We start from the raw sequence: 18,557 nt of genomic DNA on the forward strand, positions 1-18,557 counted from the left end.
TATACATATTTAACACTTTGTGTGCATTTAGTATTATTATTTAAGAAACAGCACTTAAAAAAAATAACCAATCAACATGGTTTTGTATAATTTTTTTCCCCACGTTAACAAATCTCTTTTCCTTAATTGTATTTTTTTTTCCCCCCATTTGAAAGCCAGGGAGGTGGGGATGGGCTCAGGAGCTTCTAAACATTTTTGCTTGTTTTAGTAATACGTTGGTAGGGTTTTATTAATATTTCCAATATATTTGCTTGGCTGGTTAACAACCCAATTCAAAAGTTTGCTGTGCTTGCAGTTAACCCTTCTGAATGGAGGGAAGTCAATACGGAGCGGACACAACACTTTCAAATAATTTGTGACAAGCAGGCGGGCCAGGGAAATCATCTGGCAACTGGGGGTGCCATTCAGCTAAGTCTGCATTTAAATGTTGGAGTGGGGGAGACAACTGGACTGAAAATGTACCGCAACTCACGTTAGCAAAAACAAGCTGCATAATTTTTTTGGGGGGGGGAATGCTTTCACTGGAAGAACATGTGCTTATTCTAATTTCGTTTTTTCAAAAAGCCGCAATTGAGCATCCCTCCGACAGCTTCAGAGGGAAATGTCATGTCTCTGTTGAGACGTTCATCATAAAGGGCCCAAAAGAAGAGTGGGGGCACATTGTATATATTCAAGCAGCTTCTATACCAAGGTGGAGTTCTACTGGGCCTTAAATCCCCTGCTCCTTCTTCGGAAAGATGTTCATAAGGGGGCTTGAGTCTGTAACACTGAAGGACTATTTCATGTATTCCTTTTCCACCGGTATCCGTGCTTCCTAGGAACACTAGTGTCCAGCTCAGCTGAAGGAGATCTGGGCAGAGAGAAGGAAATGTACACCGTAATCTCCTTACTGAGTCCCTATATGAAATACTCTTTGAGTTTGGTGAATTTAACTTCAGCTCAATCATCTAGGTCAGTGTTGTCCAAATGTGGCCACTTTAAGATGAATGGACTTCAACTCCCAGAATTCCCCAGCCAGCAGGGCTGGCTGGGGAATTCTGGGAGTTGAAGTCCACTCATCTTAAAGTGGCCACGTTTGGACAACACTGGTCTAGGTGCTCAATGTTCTCAATAAATGGATTTTTTTTGGGTCTCTGTACTTGCATTTTTAAAAGCTCATTACTGACTCAGAATGCTGAACCCTAAAGTCGGATTACAAAACACCGTTCCTGCATTCTCGTGAAACTGTGGCAAAAGAAATAAACCATATTATGGCTTAGTAGGATGGCATGATACAGGTATCATGATATCATGCTGAAGCAATGGCTGGGTTTCCAAAGCTGACTCTTAACTAGCCGAACATGTTTGGCCATGACATTGGTAACCATCTACCCCCAAATGAATTCCATAGCAATCTATATTTAGTGTTTTGTTTTATTGTGATTCTGTCCATGGCTTTGTAACAGTCATACTGATGACATGGAAAACACACATTGTTTTGCCACTTCACAATTCTGGTTTGCTCTTAGACCATGTACACCTCCTGATTTTGCTCTTCTCAAGGCTGATTAATTAGCACATATGCCAAACTTCCGTCAAAATACCAAATATGAGCCACGGCATTGCCTCATTTTGTTATATATCTTATTTGGACATCTTTTTAGAAAACAAATCCCTGGAAAGCTGACTTTTGGAAAAAAATCTTCTGGGTGACCAAATAAAAGGCATTGGCTTCAAAATGGCTCCATGATTATTTCAGGATATAAAGCTTCCACTCTCTCGTTTTGTTTTTTATGAAATCTGAATGGGGCATTATACATATTACAGTGAGGACTTTGTCATTTCACCTGTCCTGTGGTGTCTCTAGGTTAAAATGGTTAGGATGTTTCTTGCAAAGTCTGAAATTTTACGAAGATGTCTTGCCATTGAGAATTGGCTCAAAAACAGGAACGGACCTTTGTGATCCAATTTCCCTTCCTGTATTGCTCACTGGGTTCCTGGAGGTTTACTTCTAGGTGTACCTGAAAATACAGCTTTATTTTTGCATTATGTGTTCATTTATCCTTTTTTTGGAGAACAGAGTTTTAACTGCTGAGTCTCAATGATTTATAATAATTGTGATCGTTTTACATGTTCTGCAGAGATAAAATACAACTGGCCCCTTCTATTCATCAGGTCCTCAAATGCACTTTTTTGCAATTCTGAAGTTGGAAGGGATGCAGAAATCTAACTTCAATGCATCTCTGATAGGGACTGATGTGGAATATTTTTACATGTATAAATTGTGAAGTTTTGAGAGAAGCAAGGCTCTGGCCACTCCAATGACTTAACAATCCTTTACCAATATGTAATGAAGTCATTGAAGATGTCTATAGTTGTCAGGAGAATAAATTACAAGTGTATCTATGGGCACATATGTGCAATGAGGTATCAGACATAATTCATCCATTAAATGTTGATGAAAGAAACAAATTTGGCTTGAGAAGACCTTTGGTGGTGATCAAAATCACAAGAAAGCTGTATGTCTCCTCAACTTCAAAATCGCTCAGGTTAGAGATTCCATTCTGCTACTGAAGAGTTAATCTTTTCATTGGAACAAAAAGAAGAAAAGAAAAGAAAAAAGAAAAGCGTCTTGTTAAAATGGCTTTCAAGAAACCAATGAATTCAAAGATGGAGAGAATTGTACTGTACTTTGAGGCCCATAATGAAAATGGTGGCTTTCACCTATATATGCTACAGTCATTCTTTCCAACAGGGAGTTGATAATCTGAAATGGTATTGCCTGAAGGGTCACAATCTGTGCTGGCTTGTGCCAAGACAAGACCCACAAAGTAGATGAGGGCACTTTAACTGTCCTTGCAACCTCATCTATCAACTTCTCAAAAGAATTTGTAGATGTTTGTCTTCCTGTTCTTGGTCTTTATTAAATTGCTTAGGTGTTATGTTTACAATTGCTCTAGCATATTATAGGTTTTGACTTGTCCTCTTGTTTTAATTTAATTATCTTTACTATTGTTTTGTTAGCATCAATTTTCTTTGGCCCAAAGGTGGGGTGCGACCTCAATCAATCAATCAATCAATCAATCAATCAATCAATCTCACCAAAGACAAAGCACACCATTTCTGAGATACATGACACCCATTTTAGTAGCATCCATGTAGGGAAAACTATGCTATGAAATGCTAGTCCCCTGACAAAGAAGCGGAAGCTGGAGTTTGGCTTTGCTCCAAATTTGCACGGATTATGGTAACATGGGAATGAAAACACAGATGTTGACTGTGCCAGGGCTGCTGAAACATGTCCCTGAAAGGCTATGAACATTTTTCCCAAATCACAGCATGGATGGAACAGACACACCAGTAGCATTTGGCATGTGCACCCCCCTGGGAAGAGACTAATAGTTATCAGAACGGGCAGCGAAAGCTGGGTTGGCCTATGGCTGTAGAACATTTCATCACTTACAACCACAGAGGCAGAAGGAGCCTTTGAAGTCAGCCAATCCACTCTCTGCTTGGTGCAGGATGTTTTCCCTGACATTTTAAGAGAGAAATTCACAATGTGAGACCAAGGGGACCTCCCTGCTTTCAGCACAGCCCCCAAAACTCTTCCAAAAGTTGCTATGACTTTTTTAAAAAAAAGTGTAACCACAGGGGAAAATGAGTAATCATATAGGGAATAATTACATTAACTGCATTTGTTTAATGGGACTCAACAAGACATTTTAATGGAATGAGATTTGTTTTAGTTTTTGTTCCGATTTCATCCCCTTTGGGCCTTGTAGCCTTGAGAGGCATCATCTCTGATCAAAAATAGGATCTCTCTGCTATAAGGGGGCTTTGTTAGTGGCTGCAAAGATATAGTTTTCTGCTCCAAAACAGAGAAATAATCTTAGGAACAGTGTAATGGTTACCGAGAACTCCTTATTTATTTCTTTATTGAATTCTTAGAAGCAGAATTTTAGGATCTAAATATTCCTAAGATGTTATCCCCACACTGAATCCAGACTCAGCAATTGCTTTGAGTTATTTTATTTTATTTTATTTTTTGTCTCTAATTTCTTCTTCACTCTGACCTTATTGCATATATTATGCCATGCTTGGTTGTTTCCAATAAAATGAAATTAACGGGGGAAAGGAAAGGAAGTTATCAACAATTGCCTTTTCTTTTTTCTTTTCTTATCTAGGAACGATTATTAATGCCATGAAATAATAGTATAAAATATGCTGCTTTAAGCAAAACAGAAACAATTTACTGATTTGGTGATACAAATTTGCTTCAGAAACAGAAGCAAACAAAATGGTGAACAGGAAGATTTGTATTTAGTCTGGTCAATTGGAAATGACAAAAAGACAATTTGTCACGTAAACGTTTAGGTCCATGCAGATTTGATTTCTCCCTTCTTCTTTATAATTACATTATATACAAAACAAAACAACACCCCCACCCCGAATATTTTTCAATTTATTAAGGCAACCACATCTTGGAAGAAAAGGTCTCCAAAGTGGCATTCATTCAGATACTATGCTTTGAACATCTAGATTTTTAACATTATTTTTTAGATAAGAACACTTGGTCATTTTAACATTTTTGTTTCGAAGTTGCGTGTTGAGAAATTACACTGTTTTCATCTGTTGGATTTTCCAGTGAATTATTACTTCAAAATGGCTTTTCCTGTTTTTACTGTATTGAGAAACAAACCAGCATTGGGCACAAACTTCCAGTAATGTTTCTCCCATTTCCCATGAATTTGCCTTGAGTAACCTCTATTTTTCCGGCTTGGATCCGTTCAGGATTCCTTGCCTCTTGAAAGGAGCATCACTTGTCCGTTCCTGTTTTTTGCTGGTAGTTTACAAGGGCGTTCGCAGGTGAATCAAAGGAACCAAGATGATGGTCACAATCATGGATCTGCCCCTTTTGTGTATGCATTCTGAGGTTGTGTGCCCATACAGAAGAGCAGGGCTTCTATCGCACAGTGGCAACTGCCATCTTGACTCTTTTGAAGCCACCAAGAAAATGGTAGGTCCCCATTTTCCCCAACTCTACGAACAAACTGAGGCTGCTGGAGAAGCATTGTTTCTACCAGCAACTGGACCATCGAAGCGCTTAATTGGGACGATAAAAAGCTGAATTTAGTTTTCAAATGAAACAACAAGCAATGGCACCCATTTTGTGAACGTGCAATCCTCTCGGCAGCAATTTTGTGAGAGAGAGACCACAGCAAGCTCTCAAAGTCTGAAATGACCCCTTTTCCTATTCTATGTGATTCCTTATTTTCTAGGGTGGGGTTGGATTCCTCAGTTGAATAAAGCTCAACTCATCTTGCCTATATTACTCGTTTTGAAACCAATTTCGTTTTCAATGGGCAATCTATGGAGGAGAGGAAATACATACTATTCAGAATTAGTGGCAAAGATCTCTAAAGATTTGGTTAGGGTTAAGTTTGGTTGCCATCCGCCTGGCAAAATTTTCTTTTAACAATCCCAAACCCAATAAAAGTATGAAACCTTTTTAAAAATGAAAAGCACAGTTGAAGAGTTTACATTATTATTTTTTTTGAAAAAAGGGATGCGATTTTCAGATGGAGTGTTGGCATCTTGGTTCCTGGAAAGAGCTCTTGTGACTTAATAGCTGTGAGGCAAGGAGATACCTATTAAGGACATCTTCCCCCCTTCACTGTCACAGCAGTGACCAGAAACGCTGCTGGTGATTTTCCTTCTGCAATATATCTACCAAAAAAGGGGCAAGAACCTCTCTTGAGAAAGTTATTGACCATACTGGTAAAGATGCCACGTTCTCTTACCATCTAGGGACTTTTGGAGACACAAGAACAATGGCGACTTGTCTGAACAACAACAACAAAAAAGCAAAACTCAGTAAGTTTGAAGAACTTCTTCTGTACCCCCTCCCCTGTTATTAACCAAGGGGCTTCTATCACAGTTGAGTTCTTATTGTAATGATGATGATGATGAGTGATCAATTTCATCTGGATTCTTCATGGCTGCTGTGCTACTCAAATACAGAGCAAATCTGATGCTGTAGAAGATGTGGATCAGAGTTGTCCACTCTGGCCTATTGGCTGAAATGCATGAGAATTCCAGCTCTGTCTCTAATTGGCCATCTCTGATACTAGGGAAGGTGTTCATTCTCACTTCCTCTATTTTTTCGGTGCCTTTTCCCTTTCACTTCGTCCTCCTCTTCCTCTGGATGTTGCTGTGACTTGTTTTTTCGCTTTCCAACTCTTGGCGTCTGTGAAGGAGGGACTGGTACGAGGGGAGCCTGGGGTGTTTCTCGGGCCATGTGCACCACCGCCTCGATGGTGGCTGCTATTGGGTCTTGACTACTTGCTTGTTCCAACATCAAAGAGTTCAAGAGAAGTCTCTGACCTCGTTTGCAAGGCAGGTCAACACATTTCTCCAACACAGGCATTTGGTCTCTGGAGTCCTCATCAAATGAGGGGGGCTTTTTCCGAGGACGGCCTCGCCTCTTCTTTACAAAATTATTCCCCGTCTTTGATTGTCTCTGCAGCCGTTTGGCTTTCAGGATTTTGTTGACGTGGTCCAGATTCTTCTTTGTGGAGAGAATCTTGGTGTAGTTGCACATCTTGCGTACCTCGCACTGGATTGCTTCGATTTCACAGCGCTTGAATCTTTTCTTGAGGGGTGAGCTGGCTGGAGAAGACAAGACAACAGAGATATTCCAAGTCAGAGTCGACTGAAATGGGAACATGCCACCCTGCAAAATACCTGCTGAATTATGATTAATGCTGGCCAATGTAAACATTTACTTAAGCTGAAAATCATGAGTAATGGTTGACAGATGGGAAATGGCATGAAAAATGGAAAAGAGAGGATTTCAGAATTATTAAGAAGATACTCCTGAAATAAGAGTCATTGATACTTGCCCATTTGCCATTAATTCTATCTTAGGACGCTGACTCAATTCATGACTTAAAAGAGGGAGAACCTTACAAAGAAATTCCGTTTTTATTTTCTAACATTGTGGAGTTCAACTTCTTTAGAAGGAATGAGTTTTTGTAATCCAAACAGACCTTTTTCCCTTCCTTAGAGAAAAACATTTTGTGAGTCTTAAGGTTAATTTGTTTATATCAGATTCATTTAAAATATTTACAGCCTGCCACACTACACAAGATTTCACATCAGTATACAATCCATAAATTACGCAAGGTCAAATGGTAATATCCCCTCCACCCTGCCCAGCAAAGAAGCCTAATAATAATTTAAACACACAGTAATAATGGTAATGACATTAACAGAAGCCAGGTCTTCAATCTGGCCCCACTCTGGCCTCCAGGAGAACACATTCCAAAACTGAAGGTACCCAACACACAGTTCCCTCTCGTCCTCCCTAGAAATGACTCTCCCAGCAATGGAACTTTGAGGAGACCTCTCTTAATGTGTGTGCAGTAAACACTAGGAGAAGATGTGTTTGCAATCAATTTCTGAATATGGTCCAGAAGATAATCTCTTATTTTAACCTGCATTAGTTTGTAAGGCACCCTTCCTGAAAATAACCATTTAGGCATGGTACCTGTTCCACATCTTGATGCCTTTTCTATATACTGAAGATCCAAAGGTGGAAGGAATGCTTTCTAATACTTGGGCTGAAAAGTCAATTATGATTAAACACTATCAGTGGAACGACTGGAATACAGCATCTGAAGAAAACTACTCCTTCAGATGGAAAAGATGCAATAGAAACATTGCATTAGATGTTAAGCACATCAATACTTGCTCAGAAATCTAAGAGAATTAAATTTGATGGTGCTACCAAGAACATTTGGTTCTGATCACTTAGCCAGAGAGATGTGGATGATACCTTCCAAAAGCAAACTGTAGATCTTTCAAGCTAGTAGTTGTGATGGGAGAATTTAATTCTCATGACATCCGTTAGGAGACAAACACCTCTAGAAAATCTGAGAGTTTTCTCTTATAAAGCATGGAAGTAGGCACAAGGAAATCAGTTACCCTTAGCTTGATTCTCATGAATAGGGAAGATTTCAGGAAATGGTTTGATGGAAAGTAACCACATTAGATAGGAGATGTTAATTTTAAGAAAGATTTAATGTGCATCTTGGGTTTCAAAATAAGTTTTTAATAGTGCTATTATAAGTAGGATTCTATGTCTGGAGAAACTACAGAAAAGGAACTCAAGATGACTTGGAGTTCCTGAAAATGTAGATTAAAAAAAATGCAAACAAGTTTATTGATGGAAAAAAGGGAGATACCATGAAAGGTCTGCATGGATGTTATTGGTGTAGATAATGGTTATCAAATTTTCAGGCAACCAAAACTGAGTAGGTGGTAATATCCTAGAAGACAAATAGAATTCAAAATAAACATGACAGATTAAAGAAGAGGGCTGAAAACAACACAATGAACTATTTAACAGAGATAAAAGCAAATGTCTTCACTTTGGAAAAGAAAATCAGATGCCCAGAAATAAAGGGAAGATACATGTGAAAAGGGTTTGGGAACAATAATTAATCACAGGCTGCAGGTGAGTCAGCAGTTGATGAGGCTGCAAAAAAGTCAAGTGAAATTTCACTACTTGATCTATGTTGAACAAAACTACAGGGTCCAAATCGTGAGATGTAACTATTCTGTTATATTCTGCACTGGACCAACCTAACACTGGCTACTGTATCCAGGGCAGGGCGTGACGGATGAAGAAAGATTCAGACAAATTGGAATGGTTCAGATAACATGAAATTGTTATGACCTGACAAAGAGGCTAATATAAATAACACGATGGTTTGCATTATGGATCCTGGATACCTCAGAAAGTGCTCAATAAGGGCTGGTTATAATCATTCTGCTGGTGGGGAAATAATTCAGGAGCTGGAATGTTGGCTGGGTTTTATCCTATTGTTGTTCTTGGGGTGGTATCAACAATTGTTAGTATGACTCAACTGTGGTACGATCTTCTTGGTTATATACAAACAGTAAAGAATTTGAGATTGGAGGGGGCAAGAGAAAAGGTTGGATAAAAGAAATATTGTAAGACACCAGGAGAATCTACCTGATTTCCACCAATGGGGGTTGATATGTGCAGCTTGTGAACATCTGAATTAGTCATTTTTTGAGACTGGGACAAGGAAGAAAACTTTTGAGGAACGTAGTCAAAGTTTTGGCAGGTGTTTTGTTCATAGCATAATTTTCAGGCCTCCTTTTTCACCACCACATTAACAATTTTGATCCTTTAACATTTGATCTTGAATGTTATTGCTGGATATATTTCTAATGTTCGTTTGTTGATAAATTTTGCATATATTTATTCATATATTGTGTGCGTTGCCCAGAATCACATTATGTGGGATGGGTGGCTATATAAATTTAATAAATTAGTTAATAAATTAATATAACAATAATATAATAATTATATATATTATTACATTATAAAATAATAATTATATTATTATGCAATTATATAATTATAATTATATAATTATATAATATAATAATATAATAATACAGCGGAGGGATGTCCATCGGGTGTGGTCAAAAAGAATCAAGAGGTCAGCCACAATAGTACAACTGGCCATTTTTAATCAGTGATGCACATAAAAATGGGTGGAGCTTCAATTGCATCATTGTGATTGCCATCTTGATGTTTTTTTTTTACCATACCTTGAGGACATCCTTGATACAGTGAATTCAGGGAAGGGTAACAAAGATGATCATGGTACTGGAAATTTATTTGGTTTTCAGAAGAGACGACCGAGAAGAAGTATAATAAAACTCTTCAAGGGCTGGTGAGTTTTCACACAAAAGGAAGGCACAATCATCTCAGATGATATCATCTCAGAATGAAAGACATGGACTAATAGTCTTAGATTTCAGGAAGACAGACTCTGGATGAACGTCAGGAAAAGCTCCCTGATTATATGAACAATTCAGTCCTGGAATAAATGATTGAGGAAGCTGGTGAGCTTTCTTTAGATGTTTCAGGCAGAGGTTGGATAGTCATCAATGTCATTATTCACCTTTTGGGAAGACAGATGTAATTAACTTGGTTCTTCTGCAATCTTCTGATCATTACTTACTGTTCCTAATTTGACTTTCTAGTTGCTTTTCTGTTTACTTAAGTTTTTTTCATTGTTGGTCTTGATGTAAATAGGATGACAACAGCAACAACAACAACACGGATGATGATGATGATGATAATTCTTTTTTGCGGTATTCATTATCTGCCTGCATTTGGGAGGCTAAACTTGGGCACTTAATTTGTCTTATGGCAACTCTTCTATTTTCCTAACAGACTATCTTAAAAATATTAATCAAGTGTGCCGAAGACCTCTTGAACTGACTATTTATCCTAACAAGTGAATACATTTTAGCTGAACTTATATTATTGTGACCTTGAATAACCATCAGACTTTTGGGAGATTCAGCTTTTTTTTGCCGTCAGCTTTCTTTTTCCCAGCCCCTTTTCCTGAAAAAGCCCCACTTCTGGTGACTGTACTGGGCTTCTTAGGTAGCGGTCCTCCAACACGGCATTCAGATCTTAAGCCCACTACACATTCCTTGGTTATCCCTGTCCAACATCATATTATTATCTTAGATTCTCATAATAAAAAGAAATGAATAAAAGTCAGCATACCACAATGCAAAACACCAATTCCAATCATAGCCTGTATTTCCAACCATATCTTTAGGCCATACGCAAACTCCAGAGACATTCACAGAAAGTAAAAACGGTGAGTGGGTGCAACCCTGTGTATTCTTTGCTTTCTATTATGGGGGTGTTTTTGTGACTGGCACACTATGGCAAAAATTTTACAAGAACATCCCTAATAAATGCTTCATACTAACACTAGGGGCCTCCCTTAGGATCCAATCTAGAGCTACAGTATGTCCCCTGTAGTGCATCCCGTGGCCAACTATTGTACATCATGGTCATATTTAAGAACATTTTTACCCCTCTTTCACAAATGGGAACATGCACTTTACAGCTTATGGGACAGTAACTGCAGTTATCCATTCTTAATCATGTGGCCTCTTGGATTTTCATTTGTCTCGCTTGAAATCCAATCCCCAGCCTTGTTTCTCTTGACCTTTGGGGCCTGGATGATGAATGATAGCGTGGACTTTGGAAGAACCCGCCTGCTTAGTTGTCTGAATTTTTCAAGGTGCCTCTGGCAGCAAAGTTGGGAACATGCAGAACTATGGGGACATAGTTACCTGTTTCTGCTGCTGTTGGGGAAGGTAAGAGAGATAAGATTGGTGTCGAAGACACTGCAATGCCGTTGAGAGCTGCTGGTTTCCGACGTGTCATTCCAGCAGAAGCAGAGCAATCATTTTTATTATGGAGCAAAGCCTGGTCTGCTTTTAGGTGGGAACTGGTAATTCCTGGAAAATAGATAGATAAAGATAATTACAAAATGGTCAGGTGACTCAGATTGAGCTAAATATACTAAAAAAGTCTGAAATGGGCTTCCCAGCATCCCTGCTTACAAATGTGCTTCTAATAATGCTGTTTCATGCTAGTGAGAATTAGGATTTTTTTTAAAAAAAATTGGGTTTCAGTCATTTTGCCTAAGGATATAACATAAACATTGATTCACAGCCAACACACTATTGCCTCACAAGTCTATTTTTAAAACAAAAGGAGGAAATATTATAATTGCATCTCTGTTGGTGGTTTTCCATGTGGATCTGTGAGCTGTATGTTACCCAGTCACAGGCAGGAATATCATTTTGGATGAATGACTTTCTTTAAAGCAGAATGTTCCCTACATACCTGTGTAGCAAACAAGTAACACAACTGATGGATTCTCTAGCGCACAGATATACAGCTTATGATCCAGGAACTAATGCTTAACCCAATTTTTTCCCCCACCACATAGCTACTACTGATTTTCAATAAGGGGGGGAAAAAAAACTTAGTGGGTTTAACAGTGAAGTAGGAGACTACAGATTATGGTTGAGATGAAATTAATTTATTGGGTGGGGGAAGCAGTGGGTAATTTTGGAAGAAAACTGTTCTTTTAACTCTGGGAGATTTCCATTTTTGGCTTTGACACGTCTGTTTTTCTCCTGGCTTCCTTTGCATGGAGTTCTGTTGAATTGTTCAAGACCCTCCAAGTGAGAGTTGGCATTAAGTACCTGCTTATTCATTTATTTTTCTGCCAGAGCTCAAAGCTTAATGTGTGTTTGATGTGTTGGTATGTCTGTCTATGTATCTATATTTATGTTCAGTTAAACATTGACATGAAAAAATCCAGTAAGACCCTCTACCACAATAAGGCAAAAACAATCAAACATTAAATCAGAGTGGCATCAGACTCCTCAGATCTTTATTACGGTTTCTTTGGGATTGTTCTTTGCATTCAGAAAATAATGCAAGGGGCAAAAGGTAATTTATGGCAGCTACTGAATGTTGAGCTTTTATTGGTGGGCTTTGAGTTGTATTATCCATAATACACTGGCATGTCGCTCTTGGTTTTTGAGAACACTGTATTTCTGCTTGGCTAATTTTCTTAACTATGGCTTCAATTTTGAGGCTGAAATTGTATGTTTATTCAACAAATATTTCATAGTGAAATCAGTGCCATATTTGTAATGTTTACTCTATAAGTGGAATAAGGTGTGTGCGTGCGCGCGTGTATTGAGTATACATGACTGAAAGCAAGCAATACCAAAATCTAGCAAAAGAAGCAAGCTGGGGTTGTTGTGGTCAAGTGATTACCGTTTGATGCAAATTCTATGCAAATCACACAAATGTTATACCAATTAATGGGTCAATTAGTATGCTAGGGTACCCTCTGTTTTGGCCCTTGACTTCTGGCAGTCCTACTATAGTCACAGGCTTCCAACATGGTTGCCATCAGCCGGTGCACAAGAGCAGGTTAAAGTTTCAATGAACAGAGCAGAGAGGACAGATATTTACAAATATTAAAAATGGGTTTTGGGTTTGAGGTTGGATGACAGGAAAGGTAAGAATGTTGCAAAAAGGAATTAAACCAGGGTGAACAGCTGTAGATCCCTGTTTGGGGGAGCTCGAAAGGCCCTCCTAAAAGTAGGTTTTGCCTGCAGAGCAAGATCTGAGACGGATGGCTTTCCCAAATGGACTGCAGACGACAAAGCAGATTGCACAGAAGTGAGCATGGCGGTATCAGGAACGGTGCGATGTGATGGGAACAACGTCAGTGGGGAGGCACATGTGGGTACATATGTGAGTGTACAAGGGATCAAGTGCCTCTCCCTTTACAATACGATAATGATGATAACTGTGCCTGGATTTAGCATCTGTTGATCATTAGGCTGAAGGTCCTGTACAAAAGACTCTGCAAAAAGTAACAGCTGTAAACTTCTGAGCTGGGTGGGTTAAAAAAACAAAAACAAACAACAAACCAAGCCCCCAAACCCCAACTTTTTCCTTCCTTGCAAGACACCCCTTTGTCTAGGTCTCTGCGAAAGTGTGCTTCGCCGTCTCGGGGGCGGGGGGGGGGGGGGCGCGTCATCCATTTTTAAAAGGAATCCCTTGCAAGCCATTTTTATCCTCTGGAAACCTCTACCTGCACACCGTGTTTGCATTAGGCACCCCTGATTTATGGATTCCTGCTTGTGGGATGCAGAGGCCTACTTCCTGTTGCCGTGGTTACTCAGATCTTTGGTTCAAGGTTAAAATCCTCCCAACACAAAATTGGCAGCAGGCCCAAACATCTAACCACCAGATTTTTATTGACTATCCTAGACTGCTTCAAAGGTCAAAGAGCAAAGTGCTGCTCCCTGCCTTGGGGGGGAGGTCAATACTTTCAATATTTTGATTGGGCTCCCTCCGAAGAAGCTGAGGCGGGCGTGTGCCCTGGGCTGCCACCTCCAGAGCTTAGCAAGGTCACACCAAGCTTGGAGGAACACTGTCCTCCTGGGGAGCTGTTACAAATTTGACAAGCAACTTCAAAGACCCTCTCGCCCACCCTTTGGCGCATCATTAGCTCTCCACAGGGCCACTGGAATTGTGCCTTGAGAGTTCACTTTTGTTTCTAATTTACTTTGGCCTTCGTTGGGAACGTAACCCAGCGCCCTCCTAAATGCTCAGTCCAGATGGTGGCAGGTTAAGAATTTATCAAAGCAGAGAGGAAGAATAGGAAACTGCTACCCCGTGGGAGATTAACCCTTTCCCTAGCTCTCAGAAGCTAACCTAAAGGAGGAAAAATCCACAGCTCAAGGGTAGAGCATGGGTGTAGCTTGTAGAAGAATCCACATCAAATCCTTACAGTTTTCACTGAGGAGGACCAGTAGAGCTGCCTGTTATTAATCCTGTAATTCTTTACTGATTTTTTTTGTGTGTGTGAAAAAAAGACTACTGGAAAATCTGTATTTAGAATCATAGGGTTGGAAGCAACCTTGGAGGTCTTGTACTGCAACCCCCTGTGCAGGGCAGGAATCCACGGAACATCTCAGATATATGGCTGTCCAATTCTTGTTTGAAATCCTCCAGTGATGAAGGACCTACGACCCAAGAAGCTTAATGACTCAGGAAATTCCTCCTCCTTTCCAGTCTGGATCTCCCTTTCTAAAGCTTCCACCCAATGGTTCTTGCCCTATCCTTGAGAGCTATCAAGAATAAATTTGTTGCAACTGAAGAAATGTCTTTATCAATAGAAGCGAATATGTGTAGTTCAGGGTTGAACTGTGGAGTCCTTGGGGTTCTCTGAGCTTGGTTCTTTTCTTGCAAACGTTTCATTACCTGGCTAGGTAACATCTTCAGTGCTAGAATGGGATGGGGTTTGCTCTCTATTTATATACTGTGGCACGCCAGTGTTGGTTGTGTGTGTGTGTGTGTGGAGGGGGGGGTTGTTTTATTTTTTCTCTGGTAGTTCCTTGACTAGGGTATTGTCTACTGCTTGATTGAATGCCTGGTGGTCATCTCTGCTTATTTGAGTGATGATTGCTGATGAGGAGATGTTCTGGTCTTTTGTCTTCTTTTCTATTGTCTCTAATTGTTTTCTAATGTCTTTATCATTCCTGAAATATATAAAAACGTTCAAGAACCACTAACATACGATCCTGCATATACCTGCAACTTTCCTAAAAACTACTTTCTTTGGTGCATCTTTCTCTAACACTGCACATGCTTTTTTGGGTGCACATTTTTACATATATCCATCAGTGCTGCAATGAAATTCCTTTGGACGCCCTGTGCCATTTTGCTCCCACTGAAATCCACTGAAGATTTCTTTTACTTCTTTAAAGTGGGAATGCATGGAAGACGGTCTTCAGACAAGCACTGTATAAATCATGAAGAGTAGGTGGGCTCAGTTAGGAATAAGACCTTGAAGTAACACAGCCTTTCTCAACTGCAGTCCTTCAGACAAGTTGTCCTGAAACTCTTGTAATCTCCAGTCAGCATGATTGGAATTGTAGTAGTCCAACACATATGGAAACTATCAGGCTGGGTAAACTGGCCTGACCTCTCATACGTCTACGTATGTTAAGCAGCTGTTCCAGAAGAGAGGCCAAGAAACAACGGGTTTATATTACAGTGAAGTAGATTCCAGTTGGGTATCTGGAATTTTTTTGTCCAGTACAGTAAAAGCTGTTCAACCATGGAACAAATTGACTTGGGAGGCAGTGGAGTCTTCTTCACTGGAAGTATTTAAAAAGAGGCTGAATGGCCATCTGGCAGGGATACTGGACTGGCAGATTCCTGCACTGGGGAGGGGGTTGGATTATATGATCTCCAAGATCCTCCCAACCCTGAAATTTTATGATTCATGGGCACTCTCATAAAATGATTGCCTTGGTGAGTGTGACCAGCAACAAAACATGCATTTGTCACAAGGCAGACTGATGAGGCTGTGTGCTACCACTTCAGCTTCTGTTTCTTTTTCCTGGGTAAAGGGACACACTTTCCTAGCACTGGACTGCAGCCCTCCATCATCTACTTTCTAAGAATGTCTCCAAAATATATGTGAGACCCAGCAGCATTCTTAGAAATGAAGGTTATGCTTAAGGCTGGCACTTTTTTTTTTGGACAATATTCTAACTTCCCATTAAAAAAAAAAATACTCTTATTGCAAGAGTAAAATCTGGTGGGAGGTAAAACATAGCATCCTTCAAGAGAGATGTCTGGTGGACATTGTGCCCAAAGGGTCCCAATTGGGAACCCAAGGGTTATCCTTGAGCAGAAATTGCAAACACATGAAAAGGTCCCAGGAGGCTTGTTGTACATTGATGTCAGCCTGTTCCTGTTGCAATCAGCCTGCTCTGAGGAGTGGGCAACTTAGAATACTATTCTGGTCAAAGGAAGGGTGTTGACAAGTTGTAAACTGAAGGTGCAGACAGATATTTCATGTAAACGGTACTGGAAGTGGTTTGAACTCACATTTTCTACCCTGAGAAAGGATTCTGGAATGTAGCAGATGTGAATCAAACCATTGTCAACGCACTTTCAGACTGTATGCCTGTCTTCACCCTCAGACAAGATTTGGCTCAGGAAGAACTTTTTAAAAAGGCTCTGTCAAATCTGTTAACTGGAAAAGAAAACTTCCTGGAAGGCAGAAGAGGATCTGCTCAGAAGCTGGGAAGTTTCTATCTGGGTTCTAAGGACTAGTAACCCAAGATCTGTCTAATGTGAGAGTCAGTGCCCTCTCCATGTGTTGGGCCATGATCCTCAAGTCTATTGATAAACATGGGAGCTGAAGTCCATCATCTCTTGAGATAATTGGATGGGTAATGCTAAAATATGCTATGCAAATGGAGCTAGCCCACTATCTGAATCTGTAGAAGAGGTAGACCAAAACGGGAAGCCTAGTAGCAGCTTGAAGACAGATTCAACTGCAAAGGGACTATGATCTCAGGAAAGGTGAACAGTCAACGCTAGAACTGGGAAGGGGAGAAGAGATGAGGCACAGTTTGGAGTCACACATCATGGTAAGCTATAGCTTGCTGAATGGGCCACCATGGCTGAGATCCCATTACAGAACAAGTCCTCAATCATGGTTTGTATACCACAATGTCTAGGTGCACATAATAGAGTCAGGAGAAAACTATCTCACATGTACACACGACGGCCTAGTGAGTTATGTGATTCAGTCTAAGGAGATAGAGAGACCATGTTATGAGTGTGAATGCTTCCACTGATGTACAAACTTACAACTCACAAAGACATTGGTCAGGCATCTTGATCTTTTCATGGCTGGTCATGCCCCTCCCTGCAGTCAATTTTGACTATATTCAGGACACTTTTTAATGATTTAAAATGTGACTTTATGTGACTTCATGTATGGCACTGTTTGCCCAACATGTTTAAGTGGGTCAAGAGAAGGGTGTAGGCATGTTGTGCAAATAGGTCAACCCGGTTAGCTATGCGAGTGTGTGTGCATATGGGGAGGGGGAGGTTAGAGGAAATTAATTTTAGCCCAAAATGGTCCTGGGTCTGTTTGGGATGAAACAAACTTCCACCAGTCATTTGTGCTATGTCAACAGGCATGCAAAGTTTGATGGAGTGTCAACCTTTTCATCTAGCTTCCCAAGCAGAGGTGAAGTCTCAGAGTGGTGTTGGAAACCCAAGCCCATTTAATGGTGTTCTATCACCATGTGGGGCTTAGTTATCTGAGGGCTGACTTGATCAGTCCTTGATCAGTCCTGTTGTGAGAACACAACCTCAATTTTTTTGCTCGAAATCCATACAATAAAAGTTTGTAAACAACCATCTAGAAAAATTCAGAGACATTTCAACATCCAGAGTATTACTGTGGGGTGCAACAACCCTTCTCCTGCAACAACTAAAACCCACTGAAACTTTATGAAGGGGTAGTCTCCTGCAGAAAATACGAAAACAAGAAAAAGAGCCTTGTAACAAATTTGTTACTGCCCGAGTGGGTTAGTATCTGTGAAATCTCACATGGTAAATACAGTATATTAGTGTTAAACCAGTCATAAGTCTCTGTTGTATTAAAATCTACTCAGCTTTGCTGGTGATTGATAGTTTTGAACTTTGATGAAGACTCCTGTGAATATCATGGACATTGAAGAAATCAACCCAGAGTTCTCACCTGAGGGACAAATGACCAGGCTCAAATGCAACACCCATAAAAAACTAGTGAAGATTTGATCACACCACTGAGGCTGCCATCTTGACATTTTAACCATATCCTGCAGCCACCCCTGGTTGTACGATTACTACGATTTCTCTGTTTTACCCCATCGCACCTACAGTATGCAGCCCTTTATTTTAAAATAATCTATCTTCCCATCTTCATCTAAAAATCCTACACCGATTCAATCAAATCTATTCTAAAAATCCGACAACCTATTCAATCGCTGAATAGCACTGAGGACATTCTTAGTCCTCTTACACAACTTTTGCTGAAGAAAACCCTCTACTGTTTTGGTTCCTCCAAATTGAACAGATTTTTCTTCTCCTTGTCAACTCACGCATTATTCTCTCCTATGCAATCTCTTGCTTTTTAATTTAGTTATGCAGTTCATTTGCAGCACAATACACCTCAAAACATTAGCTTGGTCAGGTTATTTGCATTTTGATTACTATCTTGAATAAAGAGTGGGAAGAAATATGATATCCTGGAAATCTTCTTTTGAAAAGAGAA

At 39.9% G+C, this 18,557-nt stretch overlaps 1 protein-coding gene across 2 annotated transcripts in view; it reads right to left on the minus strand.

The window, feature by feature from the left end:
* Positions 1–1,029: 1,029 nt before the first annotated feature.
* The window catches only part of SETBP1 (SET binding protein 1), a 247,782-nt gene continuing 230,254 nt past the window's right edge, over positions 1,030–18,557 (minus strand). For both annotated transcript variants that reach the window (XM_088153063.1, XM_088153064.1), the window contains 2 exons: positions 11,182–11,349; positions 1,030–6,648 (listed from right to left, as the gene is read on the minus strand). In XM_088153063.1, coding sequence (XP_088009189.1) covers positions 6,107–6,648; positions 11,182–11,349 — 710 coding nt within the window. In that variant the 3' untranslated portion in view covers positions 1,030–6,106. The remainder of the gene's footprint in view (positions 6,649–11,181; positions 11,350–18,557) is intronic.

This window comes from Python bivittatus, unplaced genomic scaffold (assembly GCF_059951505.1).
Source record: "Python bivittatus isolate LINGU-HERP-01145 unplaced genomic scaffold, Pbiv_v1 ctg000570_np1212, whole genome shotgun sequence".
Taxonomy (NCBI): domain Eukaryota; kingdom Metazoa; phylum Chordata; class Lepidosauria; order Squamata; family Pythonidae; genus Python; species Python bivittatus.